Source organism: Anopheles stephensi, chromosome X (genome assembly GCF_013141755.1).
Source record: "Anopheles stephensi strain Indian chromosome X, UCI_ANSTEP_V1.0, whole genome shotgun sequence".
Taxonomy (NCBI): Eukaryota; Metazoa; Arthropoda; class Insecta; order Diptera; family Culicidae; genus Anopheles; species Anopheles stephensi.
Window position 1 is genome coordinate 7,485,996 of NC_050201.1, and position 19,991 is coordinate 7,505,986.

At 44.6% G+C, this 19,991-nt stretch overlaps 2 protein-coding genes across 21 annotated transcripts in view; both read right to left on the minus strand.

Moving 5' to 3' along the window:
- LOC118517381 (RYamide receptor) overlaps window positions 1-19,991 on the minus strand; it is a 104,022-nt gene that overhangs the window by 13,837 nt on the left and 70,194 nt on the right. The gene's annotated exons all lie outside the window — the stretch shown is intronic.
- On the minus strand, window positions 12,631-15,317 carry LOC118517383 (RNA-binding protein cabeza). The gene is made up of 2 exons (XM_036063429.1): window positions 14,774-15,317; window positions 12,631-13,993 (listed from the first exon to the last, which is right to left on the minus strand). Exons 1-2 carry the CDS (start codon window positions 15,015-15,017, stop codon window positions 13,347-13,349), a joined length of 891 nt encoding a protein of 296 aa, XP_035919322.1. The 5' UTR covers window positions 15,018-15,317; the 3' UTR covers window positions 12,631-13,346.

Genomic DNA, 19,991 nt, shown 5'->3' on the forward strand with positions numbered 1-19,991 from the left:
GAAATAAGAAAGCAGACGACGAACCCTGCTCCCGTGTTTTTGGTTGGCACGCAAGGAAAGGCACGGCAACACGGCTTCCCGTTGTGCGTTGGTGCTAATTTCGAGCACCAGTAGATGAAAATGATGAATGTCAATTTGCATCCTCCCACTACCACTAAAACCCCCCCCTTTTGCAAACTTCTGGACGAAAAAGAGGACGCAAGGAAAATAAGGTTAACATTCAATAATGGTTTCTGCGTCAGCGAACGAACCGAGCAACCAGACAGCCGCGATGTGCATCAACGAAACGAGAAATAGTGCCGTTTAGGACTTGCACTTTTCCCTTCGTTCTCCCCCCCCCCCCCCCACCTTCCCTTTCTCTCTAGCGGCCCAAAGTACCATAACCGTGCGTTCTCTACCGCTTCTAGTTGGTGGTGACTGTGTTTGATGTCTCTGCTTGCGCTCCGGGGGTTTTTGCTTTCTTCTTCTCTGCCAGCCAATTTTTTTTAACGCTGCCTGTTCTGCAAAATAAAAAAAAATGTATATGGAAATGGGCTACATCATAGTTATGCGTTCCCGTGCGGAAATAGTGAACCCCGGGATGGGTGGGTCGGACACGGACAAACTGCACGAAAAATGTCACGAATGTCGCCCCCCGCCCTGGAGACCCTCCCCCACCGACGTCACGTTGGCGCGCACGATTGCCTACGGGGAATGTGGGTTCTATTTTCATTTCGCCGGTCCGAAATTCATTTGCATTTATTTCATCAAAACTGCTCCACTGCTAGCCGGGACGATGGCGGTGACTGCACCAGCAACATGGCCCGACTGTGTCGACCTTTTGGCGGGCTGGCGGAGATGAACAGGAAATGGGAAATATTCGCTCGCTAACGGTCTTTACAGTTGTGGAGAGATTTTCCCTATATTTCTTTTTTTTTTTTTTGCTCCCATTCCCTCTTACACGTGCAGCGTCATAGCCTAGCTTATAATCAAATTAAAACGGCAAATCAGCTCAAACTCAAATTACACTTTCTTGCGCTCCGATTTTCCGAGGTTGAATTTTTCGTCCCAAGAAGTCTTGGTGCCCACAAAAAAGGGGTCCCAAAAGTCTGTGCACGCGCTGAGAGATGTATTACGAAAACATGTGTGTGTGTGTGAGTGTGGGATGGGGGGTGTTTAAGAAGACATAATTCACTTTCCGGTCGCTGTGCTACCCCTATTGCCACCCGGTAGCACCCGTAGATACCAGTTGCATATGCGGGCACGTTCCTACCGCCAGAATTCGTCGCCAAAGCCAGAACCAAGGCCATAATTCTCGTCGAAAAGTTCGTGTAACTTTTCGCATGGAGGTTTTTTTTTTTTTTTTGTTGAGTTGGTTTGATTTTCTTTCCTCACTAGTGAGAGCGAGTGAGAGACACCAGAAGGCAGGAAAAAACCAATCCCCAAACAATGGGGATCCCCTCCCTCTTTCTGGGAAGTTGGCCCGAGTTGGTGCGATAATAAAATGTGACAAGTCGGGACACAACGGACAAACACACACACACACCCGGAGGTTGACAGTTTTGAAGTCCGGCCGAGTGTCCATTTGACGGCCGTAAAAGCTCAGGCAGTTGGCTGGCTAACTTTGGCATAGTTGCCCTCCGGCCGGCTCTGTGTAGTTTGCTGATTCTGGCAGGAGAGTTAGTTATAACGATAGTGGTGGAAAGTTCACACACACAAAAAAATCGGTGTGTGGAAAAAGTTCTTGTTGATTTGAATTATCGCATCGGGTCACACGAAGAGAACTGATGGGTTGAAGTCATTTTTTTTTGGCCTCCCTTAAACGGGGGTCGTCTATTAGGGACCGGGTAGCGCACATGAACAACCGATGAGATAAGTAGGTCATTAACTGGATAATGAAGCTTGCGTACGGAGGGGCGGCAAAACTTTTGCGACAGAGATATGGAGCGATCGAAGAAAAATAAAATTGGAACTGTAAGATAAGCCAAATCGAAGTGAGAGGAACATTTGTGAGTCGTGATATTGATCTGATGATTTAAGTTTCATTTAAATGGATAAGATATATAGTTTTAAAATCTTAATTTTCTAATTTTTACCAAGTTTTGTCATAAAGTCAGCGCTCGTAGCCGAGATAGCCTGAGGAATTCTTCGGCTCTCGGACGTCCACAACGCAGGATCGAATCTCTTGGCCAATTCCTTGGCTTCGCGGATGACATCGATATCGTGTGCGAGGCGTACACCCGACTAAAACGCGAGGCTAATAGGATTGAATTCAGGCTCTATGAGTGGAAGACAGAAGTGCCTGCTTGTTGGATGCTCTGACCGGGATAGAGCGCGACTCTTAAGGTATTAGAGGAGTTCTGCTACCTTCGAAAGATCGTAACTTCGGACAACAACGTAAGCAGCGAAATCCGAAGGCGTATTGCTCTGGGAAATCGTGCCTACTACGGGCTCCAAAGACTCCTGAGTTCCAGAAGAGTCCTTCAACGCAAATAAGCACTATCGCACACTGATACGGCCGGTAGCCCTCAACGAGCACCAGTCCTGGATTAAGCTGGGGAAGGACACCATTGCGCTCGCCATCTTCCAGTTCCTCTTGTTGAGAAGGAGAATGAACCAGGAGCTAGCTAAACTCTCTGGCTATGCAGATATTCTGACGGTTGCCACAGCTGGAAGGATACACTGGTTAGGGCACGTGATGAGGATGCCGAACTCATGCCTCACCAGGAAGGTGCTTTCAGGAGCAAAGCGACCTGGTAGGCTGGATCAAGTGGAGCCAGGCCCGAGGGAGATCGGATGCAGCCGGGGGTGGAGGAGTACAGCCATGGACCATGTTTCCTGGAAACGGATTGGACATCAGGCCATGTCTTTAAGACGTACTCGATAGGAGCAGACCAAGAAAGAATAAGAAGCAGAGATAATCAAGGATTACCGGAAACTACAAATCGTTCACATTCATATAGTTCAGCATAAGCCAGGAGAGTCACACACCTGTTGTTGCCCAAGAAGTATGGATCGGTGATGTCTCCGGCCTTAACTGCAAATCAAACAATGATTATCACTTCAAGATGATGGAGAACCCTTATGTTGTTCCAAAAACGCCTCATCACTTCGAAAAGTTCAAGATCCTCGTTAAGGTTACGGTCCGGGCTTAATTTAATATTCCATCAGTGCAATTTTGTAACCCCCAAATGTTGGAATTTACCCTGCTCAAGTACAAAAGAACGAGATCTTCACGGGCCATCACGGACCATATGTTTCACCATGTCGGTTGTAGGGCTATATTGAATGGTCTATTTTAGGTGGTTTTGGTGTTAAAGATGTTGGTTTCTATCTTGTTTTGCTAGAAGCCCGACATCCTTAAATAAATCTAACAAAACGTCATTAAATCGAGCGACAGGACCTAGCACTTCGTACAGCAAAGCAGAACAGGAAAGCGGCTAAAAGTATGCAATTACTGCTAATAAGGGTTTACACCGTACGAGACTCTTATAGAGCAATTCGCCCTGTTATCTACAAAAAATCTCATTACACAATTAGCTAGGTTTTAAAGTTTACCAATTCATTCGATTCCAATGTTTAATTGCCGAGAAACAACATCCTGGGAGCTCTCCCAGGCTTAATTAAAAGTTTTCCTTTTCCAGGAATGCTAGCCGATTATTTTTAAGCAGAACTAGAGCCTGATGAAGAGGTCTAAAGGCAATCAAAGCCCAAATACAATATTTGGTAAAAGACTCGAGAAAGATTACCCCCCTCCCCCTTCCCTCCCTTTCCCCTGACCAAAATTTGTTAGTCAATATGCAAAAAACGCCTAAATGTATGCAAAGTGCAGTACACGTTTCGGAAGCAGCGCAATTTGCTTCCAGCTCAAAAATGGTGCATTGAAGTAAAAAAAAAGAATATTATCCATCATATAAAGCTCATACAGCTTTACACAAATAAATGTGTATAATAAGCAAACAACAAAAAAGCAAACATCAGGTAGAGTCTTCGTAATAAAAGGTTTCATACAAACAATTAATATGATTAAAAGATAAAGCACAAGCTTCTTTTATCTTCTAGCCATTTCCCTCGCTGCTGCCGCTGCTGTGAAAAAGAAGGGAAGCTTTTCCAGCAAAGCTTTTATTACGATGACACACCCGTACCACCCGTCCGCTAGAACGAGAGCGAAGAAAGCTGGAAGCAAATAAAGTGCAGCAAAACCAAACCGAACCAGCCGAGTCTCGTTTCTGTTTCGGTTTAATTCGGTTGAAGATAATTCAATAATGGCACTTAGTATTATTATGCTTTTCCACTGCCAACCACTCTCAAGCTCCCCATTCCTTTGGTGTCCTCTCTCGCTCCCTTCCCCCCCTTACTACTGATTGAGGTACAATTAAACCTTAACCAACTAAAGAGAAAACAAAGGCTGGACGATCTCGTTGGATTTTTTTTTTGCTGTTGCTTTTTCCATTCCTCTTCTTTCCTGGAGAGATGAAATGTCATCGGGTTGGGGTGGAATGTTGATGGCATACTCTCCTTACGGTTGGTGTTTCATTTCTGTGTTATATGCACTGGCAACGCGTGCTATTTTTTGGTTTTGTTCGCAATGTCATTTTTTTTTCTGTGCACCGTACATGGGGTTCGGGGTGAGTACTGACATGCTGCTGACACACTGCCGTGGACGTGCCGTGGACGAGTTGAAGCATCAGCAACCGTGTTCGCTGATGGAACGATATGGGAGCCGGATCCTCTTGGGCGTTGGGTTGGGTGGGATCACCACGCCAAGTACGATCTTAATATACGAAAACGAGAACCGCCGTGTGAACCGGAGCACCGTAACGGCACTGGGCACGGTGTTCACGTGTTAAAGGTGATGTGGGATGAGCGGCACAACTGGCGGCAGTTGCCTGGGGAAAGGGAAAAAAAAAACGCCAGCGCGGGTAATGAAATTTATCACCGAGACCAAACTGCACCAACCCAATGCACTCTGTGGCACAGAGCGCATTTTTTATTTCCCTACGCGCTCGGTTGGTTTGGGAGCGAATGTGACTTAATTTTAATGTCCTTTTCGGTCTCCCGAAAAACGAATGCTGGAACTGTGCGTACGTGATTGATTTTTCTCATTCTCTCTCTCTCTCTCTCTTTGGTGCGTGTGTAATGGATGTGGCTGCAAGCAATATATGCCCTTCACATACAGTTAATCTAGTTATCGTTGCATTCTGCCCATCTCGCCCATGTTAACCAAAAGAAAAAACGACCTCACAATTTTCCAGCTACCCCCCGATTTACTTGCGCAACGGATCGGGATGCTTTCCCCCCCGCCGAGTGGCCCTCAGCAAACAAACCACCCCGAAATAAGGAAAAGGTCAACACCGGCAATAGTTTCGCTGCCGGAGAAGAATTTCACTGCCGTGCTCGCAAAAAAGAACTTCACGTGCATCGTTGTCGCGTTAATTTATGGCTCGACTCTCTGACGGGGCTTCCCGTTACGATGCTTAATTTATGTGCGCTTCAGCGACCGCTTCACTTGCCCGCAACAATTTCCGCCAACGAGTGCAGTGAGCCTGCACAAGCCCGTAACCTTTAGCGCGACGTTCATCTGTAGGCGTTTGGTGCCGGGTGCCGGTTGCTTGTCGTCGAGCTGTACGATAGCCCGATTGTCTTGACGGGAAATGGGTTTACCCGGTGAGGGGAAAAAGGTTGAAAGTGAGTGCGATGAAAATCAGATAGGGGAAACTGTTGCGAGACTTGCGGAATGGGTGGATATCAAAGCGGTGAACTACTTTTTAAATTTAAAACTATTAAAGCTTGAAACAGAAATAATATTCTGGATATTTATAAAATTTGTTTCACTGTGTGAAATGTGCTTCATTTATTGCTAAACTAGTTGGGAAATGTAAGTATTGTGAAATTAACTCTGGTTTAGTTTGTACGTTTGGAGTGGTTCGAACTCTTGTTTGGAGTAGTTCGATGGCCTAGTGACAAAGACGCTTGTCTTTAACGCGACAAGACCCACAGGGGATCGAATCCCATCTGGAGATCTTTGATGTCTATGAAACAGTTTTAGTTAGTTAGTTTAAGCATGGGCCGTGAACGCTTTCTCGTGGGGCGGGTGTCCGGTAGCTGAGGCGAAAACGGTGCGCCGATCTTGACATGGCCAGGGACCACCGGGATTCAAATCCCATCCAGACCATACCCAGCCTGTGCGCGTTGGGATTGTGTCACTACCTGAGACAAGCTTGCTCCGGGTCAAATCAAGTCAAAGAAAGCCAGCAATGTGGCAGGCCGAAACGAGACCTCTCGAGATTGTATAGAGTGCCAAGGAAGATGAAGCATTCTCTTAGAAAATAAAATAAATTAAGTTGCTAATGCTAATTTCAATGCTCATTTAAACAATTATATTATCAAATTCCAATTGATTTTAACATAAAAAAAACTGGTAAGCTTTATATTACACCGGCCTAGGTTCAAATGGAACTAGTTGCTAGGTTCGAAATTTTAAACCTGATAGGTTCAAGGAATTAGGTTTGGCCATAGGAAAAAAAAACTATTAAAAAGCAACAACCACTCCTAAGCCACCTCCCCCCTCATTTTTCCTCACATCCAAGAAGAGGATAAGAACCCTCTTTCCTCCCCCTCCCCATTAAATTTCATCGAACGATTCGAGGCGTCCCGGTGGTACAGGCGAAAACGGCGCCGGTCTTCATATGGCAGGACCGGGGTTCAAATCCCATACAGGACCGTCCCGTGGTCGTTAGATCTGACTATCCTAACTATGTGGTATGCATAAGTTTAATAAGCCAGAAATGGTAGGCATAACCTAAGAGAAAGAGGTCGTTAGGCCAAGAAGTGAAAGAGAGAGAGATAGATAGAGAGAGAGAAAGAGAAGGGGGGGGGAGGGAATGAGCGAGCTCCTCACCAAATTATACCATTCTAAGACATATATTTATATATTTATCATTCTCAAACATCATTGATTTGATATACGTCTGTAAAAGCTAGAATATTTACTAATGATCGTATGGCACTGTTGAGTAAAGAATTTCGATTGTTTACAAGTGAAAATTATAGTTTTGATTTAATTTAGAGTAAATTAAAAAAACTGAATTTGAAATAATAAAAATGGTGAATCACTATTTTTTTCTTTTGCTCTTTAAAGTTTGTTTTAAATTATAGTAAATAAATTACTTAAAAAACATTATTTTACTATTCGTGTAAATGTAATCAAAGGTAAAAGTTTTTAGCATATTCAATATTTTACATCAGATCGTGGCGAAGGTTGATCGCACGACGTTCAGTTTATAAAATCGAACGCTTTCCATAGTGCCACGGCGCAACCTACAAGGAACGGACGCTAATAATGAATAAGCTCATTCTGATCTTTTCCCGTGTTTATTTATTTGTCTTGTTGATTAATTTTTCCCTTAAAGTAATGTAGCAATGAAAACACGCTTCAAACACTCGACACAAAGGAAAAAAAAGTGGGAGCGTACAAAAAACTCTTCATTTGCATTTATGATTGTGTGCGTGTGGTGGTGTAATAATAAAAATAGAACTTAAAAAGAACGCGGCTTCAACAAAGCGAAAACGACGACAAACGACACAGAGGCTTACGGAAACAGCACTCGATAACAAAGAAAATGCATACCATCTGCTGCCTACCATACCCCCCCCCCCCTCCACCATGCCTTGCAAAGAGATTAGAACGGTCTACTGTCGCCGGGGTTTTCCGTGCATGTTTATTCTGCTGCACGCTGCACAGTTGTACCAGTTCGGGCGGGCGGATGCAATGGCGCACGCCACTGCCAGCTGGGACCGCGCTCGACAGCTGTATCTATGGGGCGTTGAGTTTTTCATGACTTCCGAAGAAGCAAAACTGCGACCCGTGCGAGCGCATTTTTAATGTGACCTTTTACTACATGCGCGGTTGGTAATAAAGAATGCAAAGTTTTTTTTAAAGTTTATAAAGATAGGAAAAAGCTTTAAAAACGCACACACGCGCGCGTGCTAACAATTGTTTCCACGCAAAGTAAATACCACTGATAGCCGCAAGCTAACCCATCTCGTAATCGAGTGCTTTTCTTTTGCCCCTTTTAAATGCTGGTGATTCAGGTTCATCCATGCTCGAGCGTTCCGACTGGTAAAGAACGAATCATTCAGCCACTCAACCTTCCCTCTGAATTCGCAAGCCTTTAAAGAGCTTAATCGTGCACGTGCAAACCGGAGATGCACTTTGCTCCCCCACCCTCCGTAGCTGGCACCTTGCACGAGCACGTTACAATCAGCAAACGTGAGCACGAGACGAAGAAGAGGAAATGAGATTGAACGAATTCGGTTTCATATGGAAAACTTATCTTTCTTTTTTTGCTACTTTCCTCCCATTTTCCAGACTGTGGCAGAGCCATGGGAAAGAAAGGCAAAGACAAAAAACACACACACACAAAAACCGCGCCGAAAGGAAATGGGGAAAAGATTCATCGCGATGATTTCCGTTATGCGGTGTGATCTGCGTTTCGTTGGCCCCAGACGCGTAACTCGCGCCAAGCAGCGTAACACGCAGGCGGCAAGAAATTTTGTGACGACGATGCGCATGTAATCGCGATTGTTTCGGTTTTATTTATTTATGTACCCCCCTTTTCGGTTTAGGGGATGCTTTCGGGCATGTGCCGTACATCTCGTCTGCTCGGATGGTGCGTGAGTCTTGGAGCATGTTTTGGGCGCTAATTTTGTCTTCACCCACCGGGACAGGTGTTTCTATGTTCGTGCATTAAAAACGCGCCGTGCAAAATATTTTCCCTGCACGAAAAGAAGAGTTTTCGGGTGGAAAAACCTCCAACCTTTGTTTTCATCCCATAACATGGTTGTAGATTTTATGTAACTTTTACCCAAGTACTTCCTTGTGTTTTGATCTTCAGCAAAACAAAAAGCAGAAGCAGCGGGCGGTTAAATTCAATCCGCTTGCAACGATCAATAAACGATGGATTAGTGGAATTGTGAAGCATGTGAAAGTGGGCCGTGTAGCCGTGCAGCGAACAACGGTAGCCATTCGGTTCGGGTTTACCGATGGGTACATCGCGATTCGCTCACGCTGCACAACACCATTCACGTGACGGGTGCGTTTGCATTGGTCGCCAGAAATGGGCAGAAAGAAGGAACGGAACGGAAGGAGCATCGTAAATCGATCTGATCTTTACTGCTTTTGCAGGGGTTCTTCGTTCATATTCGTGCACGGGCAGCAAAATTTAAAATATTTGTAGTTTTAATTAAAATAAGAAATGGACTGAAACATTTTAGGCGGCATTTACAAAAAAATTCTATGTTTTTAAATAATTCAAAATAAAAATAAATTTGACATAAAACATCGTTAGATTTGAATATTGGAATTGATGTTTAAAGTACAAGAATAAAAAATATGCAATAAAATAATGGAAAAGCAATTAAAAAACCACATTAAACCTAAAAATATAGAAAGCCGGGACAAAATTCTGCAACTGTGAAATATAAACAGAGGGAATGTGTTATCATCAGCACAGTGTTGAAAATACGACGAAAAGCCGTCAAAATGAAACATAAATAAATTAAATAAAAATATCAAAAATATGGAGTGAAACAAACGGAAAAGTTAGATAAATATGTGAATAAGATGAAATCCTTTAAAAATAGGAGAGTAAAAAAGCTTTTTCTAACTTTTATAAATGAGGAAAAGAAAATCAAAAGAAGGCAAAACGACAAATCAAAAAGTAAAATAAAAAACAAACATAAAAGGGTAAACAATGAAAAAAAATGTAAAATTCGCAGTTAAAAAACCAAGCATAATTGAATTGATGAAAAGATACTTTGAAAAACTTACTTATAAATAGAACAAAATAAAGAAGTAGAAAATAAAGTAGAATAGCAGTAACAAACCAACAACCCGACTATTAAGGTTCAGGATAAAATAAAACATGAAAATTCAACAGACGAAAAGTACAAAAAAATGGTAAAAAGGCTAATAAGAGGAAATTGAAAATCATTCTGGTTTTTAAACAGTTCAGTTAATAATAGGAAAAAAATTAATAAAATATTAGAAAACTGGTAAAATAGTAGGGAAAATGTAAATAAATAGTAGAAAAAAATGGCAAACAGATTCAAAATATAAACAGCAAACAACAAAACAAGTATAATGATAAAATAAAAATGGTGAAATTTTACCAAAAAAAAATTAAAAAAGAAAAAATAAAAAGATAAGAAAATTTTAAAAAATAAAAATTAAGAATGTAATAAAAACAGTAAAACTGAGTAAAAGCTAAAACATGTTATACAAAACAAAATTTAGCCAATATGTTAAAACAACGATCAACAAAGAATGAAACGAAGAGACGACGCGACAAACCCCTGCAAGTCGATCCCAACCGATGCTTCTTTTCGTTCCTTTCGGGGCAGTGGATAATAAAACGCTTCCCCACAGCAAACGTAATAATGCAGGCTTGTATTTTTTGAGGGGCCTGCATTGCCCTTGTGTGTGTGTGTGTCATTTCACTGACATTTCGCTTTGCTACGTTTCCGTCTGCCCTTTCCTGGCGGATGAGGGTGGCCAGATGGGTTTGCTGTTGTTTTTGTGTGGTTCTGTGAGGTAAATTTTATTGTGAACAGCTCTGCAAGAGAAACAGTTTTGCTGGCGTCCACATAACTTCAGCCCATCGCACGCGACGCTGCGCCCTTTTGCGCTTGCGGCATGGACCGTTCGCTGCTTCCTTGTAACGCGAGCGTCCCGGGAATGACAGGAACCTACCGCCCATCTTGCCAGCCGCCCGCGAAGAAGCGCCTTGCGGACCACAGACCACGATCCGTGATCGTTCCATTGGCACAAAGTAAAAGTATAGTTCCATCCCCAGCCCAGCAACGGTACGGTACAAGCATGGAAGAAAGAAAGGAGAAGGGTGAAAACGTAGCTTAACCTCCAACCTTTTTGCTGATCTTCATTACACCCCCTCTTGTTTCTCCTCCTTTCTCCCTCTTTTTTTAATGTGTTTTAATTTTTTTTTTCGGTTCGAACGCGCGCGCGCGCAAACACCCTCCCGAATCACGATTGCACGAAACGATTGCACGTTGCAGGGAAAGTAAGACTTGATTCCCGGCGTGAGAGGATTTTTTTCTCTTCCTCCTCTCCTGATGTTGGGTGCGGGAAGATGAATGATGAAATTAGCGGAAGGGGTGGGGGGAAAAAGGGAGGAAAGGAGGGAAGATGAGCGGATCAAATACAATCAAGTTTTACGAGCTTTCCCAGCGGTTTCGCTTCTGGGTGGTGATTTAAAAGGGAAAACTGTGGACGGGGAAGAAGCATAAGGGGTGTGGGGGAGGTGGGAGGGCGGGAAGGGAAACTGTCAACGTAGGCGGTACAGGGAAGAGGGGGAAAACTCGCGCGCTTATCCACTGCTGAGCTGCACGTAAGCAAACGGGAAGGGAATAATAATTTTTGCATTGTTTGGCTTTTAGATTTCCACAGCCATTTGTTTTTTTTTCCTTCCATCCCTTTACTGATGGCGGGAGGAGGTGGGCCAAACAAAACAGGTCCGAAGGAAAAACCGCAGCTCCGCGGAAAGGTCACACGATGAGCCGTGCTTAGATAGAGAGAAGGAAAAAAAATCCGGAAGGTAGCTTTCAATCAGCGATCGCAACTAAAAATAGGGGATGAAAAGGAAAAATGACCCCCGTTTGGTGAGGGGGGAGTGAGGAGCAGTATAGAGACGCAGGGAGGAAAAGTCGCGCTTGGGAAGAAAACGACCAGCAGAAAAGAAAATCAAACACACCCGCCAAAAACAAAAAAAAAACAAACCATTCACGCGAAGAAGATTTAAAACGGAAACGAAAGGAAAACAAAGACCACCCCATCATTCACACGGAGGGGTGTTTGTGTTTGGCGGAAGTCGGTTTTGTAAGACGATTGAGACGGAAAAATGGTACCGTATGCTTGCCGGCACCGACAAAACAACACCGGAAACAAATCTCTCACACGCTGATGGGAATGATGGGGTGGAATGGAGTTTGTGGGGGGGGGGGGGGGGGCATGGGGGTGAAATAATTCAATCGTCACGTGTTGCTGAAGTAACATTACACAGCATCACAACGTCATCATCATCATCATCCTGCTCAAGTGAAGTCTGTTACGCAGTTAACGTCTTCACATCTCTCTCTCTCTCTTGTTCTCTTTCTCACCTCCCGAAAAAAAACAAGCACCTGAATCGTTCGGGGTGTGCAAAGTCCCGGAAGTTGCGATCAACGGCATTCACTCTTTCTGCCACGCCACAGGCACGCCGTCAGAACGAAAGTAAAAGTTAAAACTGATGGCGCAAAAAATAAAACAAGCAACTGCCAAAAAACAGCTTAAGCTTTACTGCCATACGTGCGCACGGTGAAATGGGCAGGTATTGCATACTTCACGTGAAAGCACGCGCAGAAACCGGATCAACCCCCCATTCCCCTGTTTACCGGCCGGTTTATTTCGGCAGTTTGTAACCAAACAACAACAAAATCAGCCAAAACCGGGTGTGTTTGTGGCGGACTACAGACAGCTGGATGACTCTGACAGCATTGATTCAGATCGGAAAAATGTTACGCCATCACCATCTCGCTAGAAAAAAAAGCAACAATTTTAATAGAAAAAGAAAGAAAAACTCCAACAGCCAGATATTCGTTTCTTCAAAATTTGTCACCGTTGTTTTTTTTTTGTTTAATTGCATTTTGAAAAACGAGAAGTACAAAACGTAACGTAGTGAGTAGTTAACAATACATTTAAGCCTAAGTTTGGGGGGGGGGGGGGAGGATGGGGTAGGTTTCGAGTGGGGAAGACAATAATATGTCAAACAATTAAAACAAAAACTGTTCCTTAACGCACTAACAATTCGGCGGAGATGTGGGTGAGTGTGGGTGTTTGTTTGTTTTTGCCCTGTTTCCACTCGGGTGTGCTGGGAAGGCGCGTGTGTATCTGTTTAACGTTTTTCCCCGCTTTTTTGTTCGGCAGTTTTCCGACCCGTCCACTGCCCTGGCTTCTCATTCTTAGAGCTTCGATTTCCGATTGTCAACCGCTAGCAGCAGCACATTAGAAAAAAAAAACAGGAGTTGATAATAGAGAAGTTGGATAGGAAAAATAAAGAATACGTCGCGGAAAAACGCGCACGTGGAAAATGGCTAGATTTTATGTACAAAATCGTGTGCTGCGCCAAAACAGCCCGGAATCATCAAGTGTTCGAACCGAGCCGAGGAGTGTGGGAGGGAAAATCCGGCAAAAATGGGAGCGGGGGAGGGGTTTTCCATGTTCTTCAGTTGGTTGGTGGTTGCGACTAGCTACGTGGTCCCGTGTATGCGTGTGTGTGTTTGTTTTGTTGGATCACACATACACAAACGTCTTAGTACGGGCCAGACTTGCCCGGTGGGCCATACTGAGCAGCCGGTGCGGTCGCACCCGAACCTCCATGTCCACCGAGATCACCTCCATGGCCACCGCCGTGTCCACCGTGTCCGCCGAGATCACCGCCAACCAGCGAACCACCATGGCCGCCCAAATCTCCACCCCCGAGTCCACCGCCCAGATCGCCACCGAAACCACCGGCGCTGCCGCCGAACCCGCCGGACGATTCCTTCTGCGTTTTGTACTTGATGAAGTACACCTCCGGTTTGCTCGGTTGGGTTGGGGCCGGCGTCGGGATGACGATGTCCTGCTGCTCGTCCGGCTTCTTCACCAGCACGTACACGAGCGTCTTCTCCTCGTTCTGGGGCTGGATCGGGATCTGCGGTGCCTGGTACGACGGTGCCGACGGTGCCTTGATGAAGATGATCTTGTAGTGTTTCTGGGGTGCGGCCAGCTGGATCGGGCGCTGGACGCGAACCTCCTCCGGCTCTGGTGGCGGCACGTGCACGTAGATGTGTTTCTGGATGATGGCCTGCTGGGAGCCACCGCCGAACGAACCGCCGCCGAAGCTGCTTACACCACCGCCGAAGCTGCTCACACCACCGCCGAAGCCTCCAGCACCGCTCGAGCTGAATGATGAGACTCCTTATCAAGGATCGGAAGCGAAGAAAAAATGTTGTTGGATAAAAATTGCAGCAAAGAGAGAGAGAAAAAAAAAAGGTTTGGAGTTTGGGCGAGCTGTTAGCTGCTATTCTCCTTCCGTAAGGATTCCAAAGCAAGGAACCTTGCCCAGCTGAACGAACTTTTGGTAAACTCTTAAATTAATGCTCTGCCTCACGAAAATGAGCAAACAGCAAGCTCATAGTACACGTAAATGCAAAAATCCGCATTTTATTTTAAAAAACGAGGGTTCGTCGCTTTTCGCTCAAAGTCGCCGAAAGTCTTTTGTTTGTATGCACCGCTTCAGGGCGCGTTAGAAATTCGGGGAAAAAAATAGCAAAACGATGCGTTTTTGGTTTTCGTTGTCGCGATTGATTGATTGTTGATAAAGCGCTTCTCGAAGGCTGGTGGAGTGTTGAGTGGATGGGCCATGTGAACAAAGTCATCGGGTGCGCAAAGGTACGTACGGTGCTGTGCGTATGAACGGTGCGGTCGATTTACACTCACGCAACTTATCCAAAAATTGCACACTCAATTCTAGCGGGAGCAGACAGGAGCACATTAGCTTCTTCCGGCCAAGTCGAACACACACACAGTTTCATACAACACGCACCACGCACACACACACACACACGAGCACTTTTGGTCACAGTTTTTCACACTCAAGCACTACCACCGGCCGCACTAAAAAAATTCAAAATTAACCCAAAGCCGTTCAGCGGGGTAAAGCATTTATCGGGAAGCTGGCAAGGATTGGACACACACCTCCGAATCCTCCGGCACTGCCACCGAAGCTAGCACCGGCACCGGATGAGAAGCCACCGCCGCCGCCGCCGCCACCACTGTATCCGCCACCGCCGGATGTGAAGGAACCGCCACCGGACGAGTAGCCGCCGCCGCCGCCGCCACCGTGCGAGCCGCCAGTTGATGGACGATTGTATGAGTATCCTGCTTCCGGACGGGCGGAAGCCAGAACCAAACAACAGCTCAACAGCACAAACGTCTTCATTCTGTTCTCGTTCTCGTTCGTCTGCTTTTCTCGCGTGCTTGTTCTCGCTTTTTCGATTGGTTCGGAGGCCAAAAAGGATCCTGGAAGGTCCTTTCCTGCTGTTCGGGAAGGTGCAAGCGTCACTACACACAACAAAAACCCACGACACGGTTCGCCTGCCAGATGCTTGTTGGTTTGATCGATGCAAATGCTTCACTGATGATCCGTTTGCTGCGGTCGATGCAATTTATACCCTTTTTACTGTTCGGTACCACCACGGTTAGTACGCCACGCGGATCGCCGCGGTGGTAGGCAACCTCATCGCATCACGAGAGAAACAACAAACCGAACGCCCCACCTGGTCCGCCAGCATTCGGCCACCCCGCCGCAACAGAACGAGCGGAGCAACAATCGCCCCGGTTGGTGTGTCCCGGGGTGGGTTTGATGGTGATGCGCTGTTGCCATTTCGCTTCCACCTTCCCGGGATCCTTTCCCAGCACACACACACAACAGTCACACTTCTTGCCCCTTCCCCCCCCCCCCCTTTCACGCACAATAAACAATCCGAAAAAGTGTTGTTGTTGAGTGAGGGAGGGAAAGATGATGGGCTCTTTGGTAGTGAAATGAAAAGTGAACCTCTCCCGTGTACCGGTGTGGGAGCCGGTATCCTCCCCACCATACTGGAGGTGGTGGATCCACTGGAGAAAGGAGGCGGGGAGTGGGAGATGGGAAAGGAAGGAAATTCAAAATCTCATCGGTACACGATCGCGTTCGCGAAATGAACTTTCGTTCGTTCGTCCGCCCGGCCTGTTGGATGCTGTGTTTTCGTATGTACATGAAGAGAGAGAAAGAGAGAGGTTACACACACACACAGACAGACAGACCGTCCGTAAACTCCACCCAAAAGCGAAGATGATGATGATGTTGTGGGGTATTGTGATCCGGACGAGGAGCATTTTCGGACCGACCAGAACGAACGAAAGTGAACGTTTGCACGACCCTCGGGCAGGTGTATGTGTGCGTGTAAAATGATGCGGAAAACAGAGGATGGGAATGTGAGTGGTGTGTGGCGGATGGGTTCGTAACCGATCGGTGAAGATCTGGGATCCGCTTAACACAGGGCAGACTGCAATCGAATCCAGCAGAAAGGGAGATACCCAAGAGGGATCCTGGTCACGGCACCAAAAGTTCATCCCAACAGGTCGATATTAAGCATCTTGGAGCGTGGCAGGCAACAACTCGCAACAGCGATAAGCAGCGTAAGTGGTCTCTCTCTCTAACCACCAGCTGGTAACGTCGGTTGACTGGCGCCCAGCCTTCTCCGACCGTCCTAGCCGGGAATTGGTGTGTTAGTTGGGTGGCAGGTGGCACCACGGTGGTGGCCCAAGGTGAAGCAGTTTAATAAATAAAGCCATGTCTTCGCGCTGACAGTGTGATAAAAATAGAAGCGTCTCTGCGCTGGAGTTTGAGAAAGGGATTTATTTGCTTTTTTTTCGTTTTTCTCGCAGACCCACAAGAAGATGAGTTCTGGCAACGGTTTCGAATAAATGGGGTATTTCAAGGCAATTTTTAACCTCACCAAACTGGCCTGTTCAGTTTATGGGTTAAGGGGTTATGTTGTTGAAAAGAGAAAAAAGAATGAATTCAAATACATTACTTCCTGACGATAGAGCCCATTACGACTGTTTCTATTTTTGTGCCTTTCGGTTTATGATGTAACACACGTGTGAGTGTGATGAAAGGAATATGGTTGTGTTTTATTTTTTCTTCCTTTTTTTGACAGCGACATATTAGTTTCTTTAATTTAATTACATTTAAGCATGTTAACTTTTGTTTTGGAAATATAATATGTTGAATAAAATATTTTTAAACTGAAATGCAGGGAAACCGCGATGAAATCTATTGAATATATTCACGTTTGAATGTTATAAGATCTGTAAAAAATCTGTTAAAACGACAACAAAAAGAAAGCAAATAATATCAACAAAAATAAGAAAATAATCAAAAATGCTATAACAAATGAACAAAAAAAAACCTAAAATCTTTAAAATCTAATTTTTTAATTTTTAATTTAAACATATGTTTTAAATTCATATAGTACGGCCTGAATTTATTGCTTATTTAAATTTATATAATATTAAATAAATAAAATTATTGTACAAAAAATACAAATTACATAAATTATTTTTTAATTGTGGCACATTAACGTCAAAGTTTAAATTTTAACACAGTTTGAAGACGAAATAATACTCATGAAAAAATACGAAATACTACACAAAATTATTAAAAAATATTTAGCATTTATTATTCATTTATTCATGTGTTTTTATTTATTTATTTATTTATCTATTTATTTATTTATTCATTCATTTATTTAGTTATTTATTTTTTTTATTTGCTTATTTATTTATTTATTTATTTATTTATTTATTTATTTATTTATTTATTCATTAATTAATTTATTTATTTATTTGTTTATTTATTTATTTATTTTTTATTTTATTAATCAAAAAAAAAATGAATGTAACATTGCAAACTTCTTAGATTGGTCATTAATTGTTTTTTAGTTTAGGTTTTCCTGTAAGTTTATCTAAATATTGATTTATACTATTTCAAAATAAGTTAAAAACTTTGAAAAGGTAAAAAATTCGATTTGTTGGAAATAAAAGCATATAATATTGTATGATACAACATAGAAAAAAAAAACACGGGGACAAAATAAAAAAATATCTAAATGAACAAAAAGTAAATAAATGAATGCTGGTAGACATACAAAAAATCCATACAAATTGATATGAAGAAAAGGGCTACCGAATAAAACCAATATAAAAAAACGAATCAATGATGAACAAAAATGGGAAGTGAATCCCGTATAGCCTACATGTTTCGTCACGCGTTATATTAATGGCCATTTAACCTATCATCGATTAGTTTTATTGCCGGGCGCACTTGCATAATCAACGATCCGTAACCAATACACTTCGACACTGTATGACGTTTGCTGTCAAATACTTCAAATAGCTCAACCTAATGCATCCTGCTACAATGTATGCACCCTCTTCTCTCTCTCTCTCTCTCTCTCTCTCTCTCTCTCTCTCTATCGATCGCTCGCGACCCCATCCGCCGGCAAATATGCACCAGAGTAACTGCATTCTAAATATTTATATTTACGACGTGTAGCGTGCCCGTCTGTTTAGCTAATTAATGCGCACGAGACGCCACCAGCCAGAGAGGTGAAGCAGAAGGCAGACAACGGTCCTCCCTGTCTAACACCTCATCACGCTGGCGCCACCGGGGTTAATGTTTGCGCGCATCGGCGTGTGTGTGTGTTAAGATGTTTATCTTCTCGCCTCATATTCTCAGGCCACTCAGAGGCGCAACCCTGTTACGTGCGCCACGCGCACGGCAGACACAGTGGCGCAGCATCAGCTCTGAGCTACCAGCGAAAGGAACGAAACAAGCAAAAGCGCAACACACGAACAGCCGCCACAAGCCAGTTCTGACAGCGAGTTTTATTGTTTGGGGGGAGGGGGGATGATTTGAGGTGGAAGTGTTCTTGGGCAGGTTTTGGTGCTCCGAACGAACGAAAGTGGCGTAGAAAAGAAGTACAGTAAAGAAAGAGAGGAAACAAAAACAATTACCCCCCCGGCCCGAGTGCCGGCGAAACAGTTTGAAAGTAGAACGGAATCGCGCGGGAAAGAAGTATAAAAAAAAGTAAAGAAAGAAACACAAAAACTGGTACAGAAAGTGAAAATGGAGAAACGGTAACCGGAACAGAGAATCGGGAGACGTAAAACGATCAACCAACAAACGATGACCTCAGCTGACCAGACACACGGTACGGAGGAGCGCTGCTTAACTGCAAGTTTTACTGCCGCATGAAGTGGATGAAGTCATTGCTACAACAACAACAAAAAAAAACCCTTAAACTATTCGGAACATATTAAGCGTACGCTAATTGACCGCCAAGTGGGAGTTGGTTGAAGTTTTTATTTGAAGTCACTGCGCCCGTGGTGTGGAGCAGTGGCCACCCTCGCCCAGCACAGTTCGTGCACTTTCACTTTGCGTGCCGTGGCTTTTGGGTTGCGGTGCAACGGTGCTGCAAAATGTAGGCTACTGACAATGTCGCACTAGCCGCGATTATTGAGCAAGCGACCGGCGATTGAGACAAGCACAAGCAGTCGGTGATTTACCAATCGGGTGTATCCTTCTCCACACACGGCTTTGACCGGATCTTTGAGGTCTAAAGAGATCGAGCGAGAGCGAGAGAGAGAGTGAGCCAGTCGCCAATTTGTACATCACGCAGCCTTTGACAGTCCCGGATGGACCAAGCACCCAAGCTATAGCTTCCTGTACGGGGTTTCCTTTCCTTTTTGGCGCGGAAGAAATTATGAAACCAGGTTGCAGTTGATTTCGCCACCCGAGATGTGCTAATTCCCAGCTTCTTTGAGTGAATCAATAATGTGCGGTGCAGCAGGACGCTGCAACTTCATTGTTCGAGGCACGACGAAAACCTGTTGCACGGACGGATGGTGCTGATTGTTTTTTTTTATTTCGGGGTTGCCTCCTCCCCAAACACTCGATGCGATGTGATTATCTCTCAGCGGCCCCGTGTGGGAAAGCGAAAGTCATACCTCACCGTTTATCGAGCGGATGTCAAACGGCGAACCGGAAACCGACGCGGTATCGCTTCTTGGTGGCGTGCGTGGAGGAGTAATCGAGTGCGAAATCGCAAGCCGCGGTGCAAATTGATGTCCTCCCTGCTAATGTGCAAATTGTGAATGTGCAACGCCAGGCAAAATGTCACCGGGATGTCACGAGAAGGCCGTGCGTTAAGCCGCGATAAGCGAATAGCTAGAGAGAGAGAGGAAGAAAAACAAAACACGCGGCGAAGAAGCTGCTCAAATGCACACGACCCGTTAGATAACCCGTACCCGCCGATCCCGGGTACGAGATGGCTTGCTTTCGCCTAAAACAGGCAATCGGGAGAAGGCT

Bases quoted from the DNA above. Each gene is read 5' to 3' on its own strand.
- LOC118517383 (XM_036063429.1), bottom strand. From the start codon at position 15,017: ATGAAGACGTTTGTGCTGTTGAGCTGTTGTTTGGTTCTGGCTTCCGCC. The intron at 13,994-14,773 runs GTGTGTGTCCAA...ATCCTTGATAAG, and splicing joins CAGTGCCGGAGGATTCGGAG to GAGTCTCATCATTCAGCTCG.